This window comes from Trichosurus vulpecula, chromosome 5 (genome assembly GCF_011100635.1).
Source record: "Trichosurus vulpecula isolate mTriVul1 chromosome 5, mTriVul1.pri, whole genome shotgun sequence".
In the NCBI taxonomy this organism is placed as follows: domain Eukaryota; kingdom Metazoa; phylum Chordata; class Mammalia; order Diprotodontia; family Phalangeridae; genus Trichosurus; species Trichosurus vulpecula.
The window spans coordinates 254,081,023-254,094,877 of NC_050577.1; the positions used below are offsets into that span (position 1 = coordinate 254,081,023).

A 13,855-nucleotide genomic window follows, 5' to 3' on the forward strand; every position below is an offset into this window, starting at 1 on the left:
TTCCATTTCGACCCTTCGACCTACTATCTTCTTGTTCAGAGGCCACCTGCTCTATCATGGATCCCCACGCTCCTTCTCACCTATGCCTCATTGAATCTTTCTCCCTTCACAATTCAGTTCAAGTACTGTCTTCTGCATGAAGCCTTTCCTGACCTCCTCAACTGCTAGGGCCCTCCTTCCCAAACTAGCATGCATTTAACTACTCTGCATTTATTGCCTATATTTGTTCTATATATACTTCTATATGTCCTTGTCTCCCCTAATGGAATGCTGGCTTCTTATGAATAGGGATTCTTTCATTAATTATATAGTTGTCCCCAAAGCTTAGCATGTGACATGACCTTTATAGATTTACAGCTCAGAAGTCATCAAGCTCCTCATTTTTAGATGAGGAAACTGGAACCAAGAGATGTCAAGTCAATTGCCAAAGGTCACCCAGGTAGTAAGCATCAGGGCCAGGATTTGAACCTAGGTCCACTAATTAAATCCAATGCTTTTTCTACTGTATCACTTTGCATGTATTAACTAACTCTCTCAAAGAGGAGTGAAATTGTGTTGCACAAAATCCACAGAAGTCTCTGGGTTGGACTTCTTTTAAAGAAGAGACTGTGGAAAAAGCATTGGAGCCAGAAAATCATGGCTCTGCCATCTATGACCTCTGAGACTTTGACAAGTCGCTTAATCTCTCCAGGCCTCCGTATCCTTAAGGGGTGGGGGGTGTTAGACAACCCCAAAGGTCTCTTTCATTTCTAAATCTATGATTCCATGAAATAAGTTCGATTTAAAAGGCACCACTCCAGAACTGAGATTTTGTGCTCCCTTTCTCTGATGGCTCACCCTCCAATATTCTAATAGGTTTTCCGTTTTCCCTAATGATGTTGTTGTTCAGTCATTTCAGTTGTATCTGACCCTTTGTGACCCCATTTGGGGTTTTCTTGGCAAAGACACTGAAGTGATTTGCTATTTCCTTCTCCAGCTCATTTTACGGATGAGGAACTGAAACAAACAGAGTTAAGTGACCTGCCCAAGGTCACGTAGCTAGTAAGTGTCTGAGTCCAGATTTGAACTCCCAAAGATGAGTCTTCTGGACTTCAGGCCGGCAATCTATCTATTATACCACCTAGCTGACCCTCAAATAACAATTAAGGTCTATTATGTCATTCACAGAGGTAATTTATTCCCAAATGGTTAAAGACTCTAAGAGATATAATTAGTATGTTGAAAGTGTCCAATTCACTTAAAATCATCTTAGAATGAAAGAGTTCGAAGGGTGTTTAGAGACCATCTAGTTCAGCTGTCTCATTTTACAGTTAAAGAAACTGAGGCACAGAGAGGTTAAATAAGGTGCCCACCGTCACAAAACAAGTTAAAGGCAAAGCCAGAAATAAAATCCAGGTCTCCTGATTCTTAGCTAGATGATTCAACCCTCTCCCCACCCCATTTTGTCATATTGTTGTTTTTAATTTCAATACTGGAAAATAAACACCTCAACATAGTGATTTATGCTACAACTTCTTGACCAAGATAATCCTGAGGGTATGTTCTTTGACATATATAACTTTCTCTACTAGTGTTTCAGTCTGGACTTGCACATGATTGATTAGGTATGTTCTTAACACAAAACAGATAAAAATAAATCATAAAGTTCAGAATAATTAATATCTGGAGTCAATATTAGGAGAACAAGTGTTTAAGAGACAAATTCAGGACAGGATGCCTCCCAGGAAAACTGAGCATATTTCTTGGGGGTGGGAGTCAAAGTCAGAGAAAAGGTTTTGATAATATTCATAGCATTTCCTGGAAAGAGAAGGTTTTTGCTGGAAGCACAAGCTTATTTTTCCCCTCTCAACAAACTGTGAACTTAAGTTAGAGCTAGCTTAGAAATATTTCATGTAATGATCCCGAATGGTTCAAAATCATTCAATATTCAGGGAGGAAATCAAAGCTGTCATATGTAAACTGTACACTTTCCTAGGTAGTGTTAACCACCGGGGACTTAAGTTCAATAAGTCACATGCCCGTGTATGCAAATAAATGTCTGAAGGGGTTTTTTAGAATAATGCAATACACCCTTATTTGGTATGTGTGTTTTTGCATACAACCCCAGGCAAAATTCCCTAAGAAGTTAAGATAATATTTTTACTGTTTATCTTATGATAAGCTAATGATTTCTCTTTTTTTTTTCTCCAAAGCATACATGGGAGAAAAAACAAAACAAAAAAAAAGAAAATTAACAATCCAACTTTCCCAATTAAAGTTTTTAATTGCAGAAAAAGCAGAAAAGTTAATAATCACAACTCAGCCATATTGCTTATGCCAAGCAATAACACCAAAACCAAATAACAATATTTTTCTTCTATTGAAACAATACATAAGTATACAATGTGTCACCCCTTCAGAGGCTTTCCCAACTTTCATTCCCACTTTGAGGGGTAGGTCCCCAGAGAGTGGGTGCTACATTGCATTCTAGAGGTAATCCTTTGAAGAAGTATTTCTAGCACTACAACTGCCAAGGCCCCATTAATGTGTTTTCCATTTACAATCAGTGGATGGGCAGCAAAATAAGAACAGGGTGTGTGTGTGTGTGTGTGTGTGTGTGTGTGTGTGTATTATATAGGAATATGTGTGTGTGTATTTCTGTTATAAATCTGGGGCTTACTCTCCCACAAATACGAAGAGCATCCACGGAAAAATGTGGCTCCAAGTTAGAGCACAGCGGCAACAAGGTACATTTGTAGGAAACACATATAGCAAAGGTTAATCTACAACCTCTATTCCTATAGAATGCTAGCTATTCTCAGGGGGCCATCTCCCTTCGTCCTGGTCTATATCTGGCTACTGGACTCAGAGGGGAAAGTGAGGCTGGTGACTTTGCCCAGCACTGCCTCACTTAAATCCAATCCTCTTACAAGTCATGGCATCACCTTCCTGAAGTCGTGGTTCTCTTCAAGAACAAAGAACAAAGGGCAGCTAGGTGGCCCAGTGAGTCCTGGAGTCAGGAGGACCTGAGTTCGAATCCTGCCTCAGATACTTGACACACTGTGTGACCTTGGGCAAGTCACTTAACCTCAATTGCCCTGCCTTCCCCTCTCCAAAAAGAAAAAGAAAAGAAAAGAAAAAGAATGAAGAACAAACCACAAAACTATTCTCATAGATCCTGGAAATGTCTTTTATCTTCATTGGATGCTCACATAGCCTCTTGGGTGCAACATGTCTCTTGGGTTCATGGGTTGGCTTCTTTCTTGAGTCCATAGCTTGCCCCATGGGGTCATGCTCCCTAAATCTGATTCTTCCCCTGGGAGACCGTCTTTCTATGGGAGGGTCTATTCTTGAGTGCCTGTCTCTACTCTTGGCTGGAGGCATTGTCTCTTAGTGGTCCAGGAGCTTAGATGACAAGATTAATCGGAAAAGATGGGGAGGAGACAAAGTCCCGAGGGTCTGCTCCACAAAGCACACCCCAGCCTAGACTCCCCAAATGCTGAATATATGTATATATAATTTTATATTATATATTTTCATATATATGTGTGTGTGTATGTACACACACGTACACACGCACACACACACACACACACACACATAATCTCCAAGGGACATGACTGATTCTCTAAGTATTTGCTAATTCTCCAAGATATTTTCTGTGTGGTGTCAGTTGCCTTTATACAATGGCCAGGGCTCTATAATCCTCTCAGATGGCTTAAATACTTATTCAAACATTATTGTAAGGCTATAGGAAAACTCCTTAACATCTCCTTAATACATTGTGATTACCTTTCTAAGCTAGATGACTACATCAGCTGGGGTGGGGAGGAATTTCCCCCCTTACACATAGGCCAAAATATTAAAGGAAACTCTTTGCTTTTTATCTTCATGGGTAACTGAAGTACAAATTCTTAAGTGGGGGTGGGGTGGGGGAGACAAGCACCGATTAAGTGCCTTCTACCTGTCAGCACTAGGCTAAGTGATTTACAAATACTATCTCATTTGATCCTCATAACTACCCTGCAAGGTGGATGCTGTTATTATCACCCCCATTTTAGAGAATAGGAAACTGATGGTAAATGACTTATCCACTGACCCACAGCTGCTAAACATCTGAGGCCCAATTTCATGGTATTGATGAAAACACAATCACTCGATTTGTAGTGAAGAAGAAAATTAAATACAAATTGTTATGCAATACGTGGAAGAAAGAAGTATATTAGCATAGAGGTAAATAAATCATTGACCATTTGAACAATTTTAGCTAAAACTTGCAATGTCGCTCAAACATCAATCTATTTTAACGTCACTGAACAGGGCTCGAGATTCTGATTTTCCTAGAATGCTTCATTACATCTGTAAAGGTGTTTCAAGTTAAAGAACATTTGCTTATTTCTAGTTTTCAATTTTACCGCAACACCCTCCAAAGGGATGCACTTTGTCATTTGCCCTGGGTAAAGGACTCTGTTTCACAAGACTGATTAGAAAGTTCACTTCTGTACAATGTTTTGAAGATTGCAGGATCAGCTAGGTGGCGCAGTGAGTAGAGCACTGGACTTGGAGTCAGGAGGACCTGAGTTCAAATCTGACCTCAGACACTTGACACACTAGCTGTGTGACCTTGGGCAAGTCACTTAACCCCAACTGCCCTGCCTTCCTCCCTCCCCCCCCCAAAAAAAAAGATTGTAGGGTCACAGATTACAAGCTGAAAGGAACCTCAGTGGTCCTTTAGTTCAGTGGTGAAAAAGTCAAATAGAAAAGGGGGCCACTACACCATACATGAGGCAGCCAGATGGCTCAGTGGATAGAGTGCTGGGCCTAAAGTCAGGAGGACTTGAGTTCAAATCCAGCCTCGGACACTTACTAGTTGTGTGACCCTGGACAAGTCACCTATCCTCTGTTTGCCTTAATCCACTGGAGAAGGAAATGCCAAACCATTCTAGTGTCTTTGCCAAAAAAAAAACACCATGAACAGTACTGGCGTGATACGGTCCATGGGGTCATGAAGAATCAGACACTAATTATATGTAAAGATCTATGGGTCATATTCCAGGATGCATACTGACTTAGAAAACCACATACTAACATTTTTTATCTTTTATTGTACTTTTGTTTATTTTGTTAAATATTTCCCGAATATATTTTAATCTGGTTTGGGACATGCTGGGGAGTGTTGTGACATTCATACAGACTGCATGTTTGACACTTCTGATCTAGTCTAATCTCATTTTTCAGATGAGGAAACTGAGTCCAGGGAAGTTAAGCTATTTGCCCAGGATCACCCAGGTAGTACCAAAAGTGGGATTTGAACCCAGGTTATCTGACTCTAGAACGGTGCTCTTTCTACAAAACTATTATGCTACTATACCACCAGAATAGCAAACTATGATAAAGACTTGAGAGATAGTGTGGCATAGTAGATGGGGTCTGCCTTAGAGCTAGGAACACCTGGGCTCAAATCTTGCCACTGACATTTACTAACTAGGTGGTCATTGGGCCCATATCATTTAGCCTCTCACTTCCCCAAGGTAACTCCTAAACACAACAGGTTACAGATAAATAGACAATCTCCATGGGTAAAAGGATTTTCCAAACTGTGAGTTTCCTATATTGATTAATTCATAGCTAACACCGATCCACCCCAGCACCCCTAAAAGGGGCAAAGACCAAATGTTGTTAAGAATAAAGAGGATAGGGGCAGCTAGGTGGCGCAGTGAGTAGAGCACCAGCCCTGGAGTCAGGAGGACCTGAGTTCAAATCCGACCTCAGACACTGGACACACTTACTAGCTGTGTGACCTTGGGCAAGTCACTTAACCCCAATTGCCTTGCCTTCCCCCCTGCAAAAAAAAAAAAGAAAAAGAGGATTTGGCATCCAAATAAAATTGATAGAATACCCATCAATTGGGGAAAGAGAGAATGCCCATCAACTGGGGAATGGCTGAACAAGTTGTGGTATACGAATGTAATGGAATACTATTGTGCTATAAGAAATGATGAGCAGGCGGATTTCAGAAAAACCTGAGAAGACTTACGTGAACTGATGCTGAGTCAAGTGAACAGAACCAGGAGAACATTGTACACAGTAACAGCAACATTGTGTGATGATCAACTATGATAGACTTAGCTCTTCTCATCAATATAATGATCCAAGACAATTCCAAAGGACTCATGATAGAAAATGCTTCCACATCCAGAGACAGAACAGATGGAGTCTGAATGCAGATTGAAGCATATTATTTTCACTTTCTTTGGTTTTTTTTTTAGTGTTTTTTCTTTTGTTCTGTTTTTTCTTTCACAACATGACTAATATGGAAACATGTTTAACATGATTGCACGTGTATAACCTAGATCAGATTGCTTGCCATCTTGGGGAAGAGGGAGGGGAGGGGAAGGTAAGAGGGAGAAAATTCGCAACTCAAAATTTTGTAAAAATGAATGTTAAAAGCTATCTTTACATGCAATTGGAAAAAATAAAATACTATTGACATAAAAAATAATTTTAAAAAATCATCCAAATAACAGCTCAAATGTTTTGACAAAGGCTCTTTCTGTATAATTTATTCAGTGAACAGAGCCTCGGTATTCAGAAGGCATCAAAAAGCAAAAGATGAACTTTAAACTTTATTCTTATTATGATTGTTTGTTTTTTCTCCAATAATATCTCCACTCCCTCCTTAGGCCCTAAGTCCTCCTCAGTATTAATGGCAGCGAACTTCATGCGTTCTATTTTCCTATACTACAAGGCCCCTCTCCAACTTCCTCCCTGCAGGCCAAGTTTGAGTCTCCTGGAATGTAAGCCCCCTGCTTCTCTCTTTAGGGCAGGTATTATAGAAGGGGTACCTGATCTTAGCTTCCATGGGCAGATACAGAGTAGCTGGAAAAAGGGAAGTACCATTGAATCAAGTGGGCTCTTTTATTTTCTCATAGGGCTACCAAGCAAAGGAGCAAGATGTCAAGAGAGGAAAGCCAGGAGCAACCCGTATCAGTTTCAGGAATCTAGGATTGCAAGGGATCTCAGGGGTCATCTTGTACATGAACAGGAATCTCCTCTACCACATTTCCTCAAAGTAATCATCCAACCTCTATTTGAAGACTTTTAGCAACAGCATTCCCGTTGGTTATATCCATTTAGGAGCTGAAAGCAACTTTTCACAAAATGGCTAAACACACCAGCGATGTTCAAAGCAACAGCCATTTCTTCCTCAATTCATTAACACATTCAAGACAAGGTCCAAGATTTATTGGCGAGTGGGGAGGAAGACAGGGGTTATACTGGCCACTACAAAGAAGGTTGCTAGAATGTAGGATGCTAGGGTCTTCAGGCCACAACATATCTGGGTATGTGAAGGCAGGGAATCAGCCGCAGTGCTGTGATAGGCTGCTCTCAGAACTGGCACACTCAGCTTCTGTTGTGTTCTGATGTCTTCTCTTAGTGAATGTATATAGGGTGCTTGGGAGATTTCTTGCCTCTAAGTCAGGGAAATTCACTGAGGTAGGCAAAGCCATGTGTTTTATCAAGCGAGGACTGGTTCTTGCTCAGGACCACTTTATTAGTTTCCCATTCCTAATGTCCTAGGCAGAGAAGCTCTAGGAAATGGTGGTCATGGTTTTATCCATATAAGCACAAAACATAGAATTTTCAGCATGAGGTATGTTTGTTTCCAGAAAAGGCAAAGAGAAGAGGCAGCAGGCTGCTCAGAGAGTACCCCGCCCCGCCCCCTGCTCCCGCCCAAGCCAGAGAGAGTTTTTTGATTACCTTGCTCTAACTCTCAGGAAGTTGACGAAATTTCAACTAGAAAAGTAGGACACTCTGGACTATGGCACATAAGGAACTTACTTTCTCCTGAGCCAACCCTTAGCATTTTTTTATGAGTGAGAAATTTTTTCATGATGTTAAGAGAAAATCTGTGTCTCTGGAACTTCTACCTATTTCTTTCTACCGGTACAAAGCAGAACAAGGCTAGTTCCTCTTTTACGTGCTGGTGCTTCCAAAACTTGAAGACAACAATATGTTGGGGGTAGTGGCAAGTCTATTGGATTTGGAGTGAGAGGACCCAGTTCCAATCTCATCTCTACTACCATTTGCTACTTTAGTGACCTTAGAAATCACTGGACTTCTCTGGTCTTCAGTTTCTTTGTCTATAAAATAAGGGGGTTGAACTTAGTTTACCTCTAAGGCCTCTTTTATTCTAACATACAATATGGTGTTGACCATGCATGCTCTGAGTCCAGTGTATCTGGAAAATATGGCAACTCAAGAAGACAAATTCAGGGGCGCCCTTAACAATATCTCCACTAAAACTTCTGTTCATCAGGCTACTTAGCAGGAAACCTTCTTCAGCTTATTTTCGAAATGCAGCATCTCCAATCTCCTCTATCTGGACAAAATTGCACAATTTCAAAGGCAGAGAAGACCTCAGAAGCTATCTAATCCTACCCAACTGACAGGAATATGCTTTTACCACATTTCTGGCAAACGGTCATCCATATTTTGCTAGATTGCTGATGGTGGCACTAATAAAAATTCTAGTAGTTTTTCTTTTAGATCACATTGTTTCTTAAGTGCGGATGTGCTTACAACTTACAGAGGTATGATTTCAAGGTACTGTGTTCCAAGGAAGTCATTTAGCCAGAGTCCTATAGCCTATCATTTCTCTGCTATAAATTGGATGGGGATGGGCAGGGTGTAGAAAGACAGAATCTCATATGGAAGAATACTCAGAGGTCCAACCCAGAACTGAACAAAAATATCCTCTTATGACACACCGGACAAGTGGTTGTCCAATCATTGCTTGAAGACCTCCAATGAGGGTGACACTACATGCTTAGGCAACTCATTCTACTTTTGAATAACTCTACTTGTTAGGAAAGCTGCCTTCTCATTAAGGCAGCTTTGAAACTTCTACCATTGATCTTTGTTATGCCTTTTGGGCCCAAGCAGGACAAGACTAATTGCTCTTCAGATACTTGAAAGCATTTCTCCCCAGAGCTCCAATTGCCCAAACCAGGAGAATGAATTCAAATGTACGAGATGAATCATTCAATGAAACTGTATTGTACTGGGGAGAGTTGAACTGGGGATTACTGATCACCTGACTTCCCCCCTAGCTCAGCTCGTAAAATCATAGAATATCAACGGGCAAGTAACAGAGACTAAGAGATGTTAAAATAGTAAATGAAATGTGAAGAAGTTTCTCAGGCAAGTTTGAGGGAATTGGTCAGTAAACATTTATTTAGTGCCTACTATGCGCCAAGGACTTTTCAAAATGCTGGGGATACATAAAGAAGCCACAGACAGTCTCAGCCTTCAAGGAGCTCACAATCTAATAGGGGAGACAAGTAAACAAATATATACAAACAAGAATAAGCCATATACAGGATAAATAGGAAATAATTAAGAGGGGAAAGCCACTTGAAGTAAGAGGGGTTGGGAAGCACTTCCTATAGAAGATGACTTAAAGAAAGCCAAGGAAGGAGTAGGTAGAAATGAGGAGAGAATTAGAGGGTAGCTACTGGCTGGATGGCCAAAAGCTTACCTAGGCCCTTAATGATTTAAAAAAAAAAAAAACTCACTTAGAAAAGAATCAAGGAAGGAAAAAAAAAAATCACTCCTCACTCACTTGAGGACTGATTCCTCATCCCCACCTTCAGTAGCAAAGAAGGTAGCCGGTTATGTATTCAAGAATGAAACTGGCCTGGCATTTGGGAGTAGAGCTACAGAGAAGTGAAGACCCATGAAGCCAGGTGAGTAAACTGTCCAGCAGTGTCCAAGGAAAGCAATGTGAGGACACTTCAAGAAAAGAATGGATCCTAGGACCTTGTAGTGCCAGAGACTTGCGTTGCCTTGGCGACTTGTGTTCCGTGTGACTCTTTACTAGTATAGTTTAAATGAGTTTATGCTCTTTGTGCTGGCTGTGTTTCTGCTCTTTGTGCTGATTCCATGTGCAGTTGTGGGAGAGTGCACCCCAGGTTTACGGGAGAGTTTTATCATTATTGCTCGTCTGATGCCATCTCAGTGAATGCTTTTGTTTTAAGCTAGTGGCTGTCTGTTAAATGTAAGTTCACTGGTGGGGGCTCATGAGCAATGGTTTTAAGAGTAAAGATCCACAGCACACCTTGAGGATAGTTACTCCCTTGGGGACCCAACCTCCAAGAGTACATGGAAGGGAAGTTCCAGAAAAAGGGCTACATACTAAACTACTCATTGAGATAAAAGATGATTATATTTGAGAAAAGTAAAAGAATGAGTAGGGGTAGAGCAGAGAATGTAAGACAAAGAATAAAGACGCTTAAGGCTTAGCCCTAGTTTGCCACAAACTAACTTAACTATTGGGTAAGCCACTTCTAAGGTCTTCAGTTTGTCTATAAAATGACAGACTAAGCGTGGAAACACAATCTTTACAGTTCCTTGCAACTCTCAAACCCTGTGATTTTAGGAGATCTCTGCTTCACAAAGCCCAAAGGTGTGCTGGTAAATAGTTAACAACTGGCTCTCCAGAGGGAAAAAGTCATGCATGATATACTTTCAAATGAAATCTGCATTATTAACATTTTCTTTCTTAAGACTAGACAATCAATGAAACAATAAATCAAGCCCTGATTTGTAGGTGTACTGACTTCTGAGATATAAATGCTCACACTGAAAATTTTACTATTGGCTCTTAAGCGCCAGTGCAAGCCGACTCTAGTACTGCCCTACAAAAGTTCCACTCTAACACCACATGGTGGCATAGCGGTGATCCCTAGGTTCTGGAAGGCTATACTAGGGAAGTATAAGTTTTGAATACAGGCCAGGATGCCTGTTATCTGAGAATGAGCCTGACTAATTTCAGAGGCAACACAAACAAAATAATTTTGGACACATCAACCCACAAAGATCACCTGTTAAGGTGTGGAAGGGGCTGGCTTCAACCTGTATTTATAATGTTCCTGCTACGGATGAAAACAAAGATCCTTTGAACTATTACTATTGAAATCCTTAGGTAGAAATACTGTCTAAGCCACTGTACACTGTAGGAATGAGGTGGCAGACCAGGAAAGGAGAGGAAAGTTCCCATTTTCTTTTTTTTTTTGGCAGAGCAATTGGGGTGAAGTGACTTGTCCAAGGTCACATAGCTAGTACACATGTCAAGGGTCTGAGGCCGCATTTCAACTCAGGTTCTCCTGACTCCAGGGCCGGTATTCTACTCAGTGTGCCACCTAGCTGCCCTGAAAATTCCCATTTTCACTAGAAATCTGTAGGCTTTGTAAATAACAAAAGATCCTTGTCTGAGATTTTTACTGGGGAACCCAGAATTTATGCCTCTATTCACCAAATAGGCAGCTTCTCCCTATGACGCATACCCAGCTGTGTATAAATTTATTAGGTATTATTTCAGATAATTCAAATATTTTTAACCATATTAACTGGGGACAAAATGCCTGTCTACACAAAGTAGAAACAATTATTTATGTAGCCAAAAAATGCTATTGAGGGAAAAAATATTTTTGACCTATATTATCCACATTGACTAATCTACACATCCAGGTGGTTATTCAACTTTCCACACTTTCTTTAAAGCAAAGGATAAAAAAAGAATTAATAAGAATGAAAAGTTAAAAGCCTTTCTTTGAACTGAAACCTTCATTCTATCCTAGGAACATAGGTTCCAAGGCGGAAGACATCCTAAAGGTCATGGAGCCCAACCCTTTCATCTTCCAGATAGAGAAAATAAGGCAGAGAGAGTTGTAATGATTTGACCACTGTCACACAAGGAGTAAGGGGCAGGCTAGGGCTTTGCTCCTATGTCGCCTGACAGCGCTGTTTCCACTATGCCAAGGTGAATTAAGCATTTAGTAGCTGAAGGAAACAAATTTAAGAAGTGTTGAAAGCCTACATACTTACAATTATAAAGTATATTGAAATATACAATTACAAAGCACATTATAAAATACGCAAGTATATACATGAATTATGTACACAAACGTACAACTATAAAGTTAAAATGTTAAACTTGCCAAAGGGAATTTAACTTGTATGAGTTGGGTAGCACTGGAAACTTTAAAGGGTAAAGGGATTTGGGAACAGTAAAGCAAGCTAGTATTATCTGTGAACCTCTATAAGACTTCTCGTAATGGAGAAAAAAATGGAAATAATGTTTTGGGGAAATTGTCCCTTCGGATTTAAAATGCCACTTACTTATTTTGACGGGGTAGGGCTAGGCAAGAGGGTTAAAAAGTGTGCCTGCCGCCTATTTAGTTCTCAGAGATACCCCCAAGGTTATTCTGACCCAAGGTAAAGGGATGAGCTGCTCTCTTAGGGAGTACTTAAAAGTCTTTCCAATGGAAGGAAAGCGACGTGATTTTGGTGTAAGTGAACAGGGACTCCGCTTCACCTGCACCCTCTGCTGAGCCCCATAGCGCAGACTGGGGAGAGATCTCAGCTCTGGCCAAGCCACTTACTTCCCCAAATGCCCTCTGGCCGCCTCCGCCCGTGGGCCCCAGCTCCCCACAGGCGGGACAGCGCCCGCACTCACCGAGTCCCCGCCAGCCCAGAGCTCCATCGCAGGAGTCCAGGATGGAGCAGAAGCTGCCCAGCAGGGTAGGGGGCAGATCAAACAGAGGCAGGCTCGCGGGGAAGGCTGCGGGCTCCCAGCGCCTTCTCTCCCCGTCCGCGGGCGCCCAAGCCATCGCTCCCCGGTGCCTGCGAAGCCCTGCTAACCGCTGCCTGCTTGGTTGACTAGGGGAAACAGGGGTGGGGAGTCAAGGGCTTCCTCCACCCCTCTCCCTAGGCGTACTCTTTCACAACTGCGGAAATCCTCCCTGCTGCCATCACTCCCGTCGGAAGAACAGTGTACCTTTGCCAAGGCCAGAAGTTGGACAGGCGTCCGCTCCATGACGCAAACTGGAGGTGTTGCTCCATCAAAGAAGAGATTCCCAGCTGGAGAAACCCGCCCCGCGCCTCTGAACTTCTGAGGACGGGGCAAATCTTCCCTCCCATCCCTCCCTTGTCTTTCATTCATCTCCAGCCTCTGAGTTGGTGATTTTGGAGATTTTGTGCTTTGGTGGGGCCCAGGGAGGAAAAAGCAGGAAGATCTTAGCTAAAACTGGACCAAAAAATAATTGGAGAGCGGGGCAATACTGATTAGATTTGACCTGCCAGCAGAGAGAAGGCGTGGGGCATACCCTTTGAACTTAAGAAAAATCACAGAACATAGCAGATCCTAGTGCTAGAGGGGACCACAAGAGGTTAACCAGTTCCAGCCCCCTGCCCTCAGGCAATTACAAAGGCCCACCTAGTTATAATCACCTCAGTTCTGAGGGGATGGGTTTTAATCCTTTTTTGGGAATAATTTCTGGCAAAAATTAACTCAAAGCAAGGTATTCAGAAATAAGAAGGATTTAAATCTTATAATCCTTTCATTCTCCTTGCATTATTAACATCTTTCCATTATACTTCCCTACTGATTTTGCCCCTTCCTCAAAAAGTTTAGTCTTTCATACAGAGAAGTGATCAAACAATTTGATATGAACATTTTGCAGAAGAAATGCAGATAACTGGGCAGCAGTGGATAGAGCACCGGCCCTCGAGTCAGGAGGACCTGAGTTCAAATGCAGGACTCAAACACTTGACATTTACTAACTGTGTGACCCTGGGCAAGTCACTTAACTCTGATTACCTCCAAAACAAAAAATGCAGATGATTAACAACCATATAAAAATGCACCAAATCTCCAATAAGGAAAATCATTCCGAGGTTTCACTTCAATTCCAGTAAAATGTCAAAGATAACAAAAGACAAATTAGAATGTTAGCAGGGAAAGTGAGAAGAAAGATGAATTGATACATTGTTGGTGGAGCTGTGAATTGGTCCAACCATTCTAGACATATGG

General features: G+C 41.5%; 1 protein-coding gene across 2 annotated transcripts in view; it reads right to left on the bottom strand.

The window, feature by feature from the left end:
* IRAK3 (interleukin 1 receptor associated kinase 3) overlaps positions 1 to 13,855 on the bottom strand; it is a 121,893-nt gene that overhangs the window by 78,334 nt on the left and 29,704 nt on the right. The window contains exon 1 of one of the 2 annotated variants that reach the window (XM_036759276.1): positions 12,500 to 12,680. The exons of the other annotated variant lie outside the window; for it this stretch is intronic. Within the exon in view, the coding sequence (XP_036615171.1) occupies positions 12,500 to 12,653 (154 nt within the window). The 5' untranslated portion in view covers positions 12,654 to 12,680. Of the gene's footprint in view, positions 1 to 12,499; positions 12,681 to 13,855 lie in introns of those variants that run through there. 2 annotated transcript variants of the gene reach the window in all.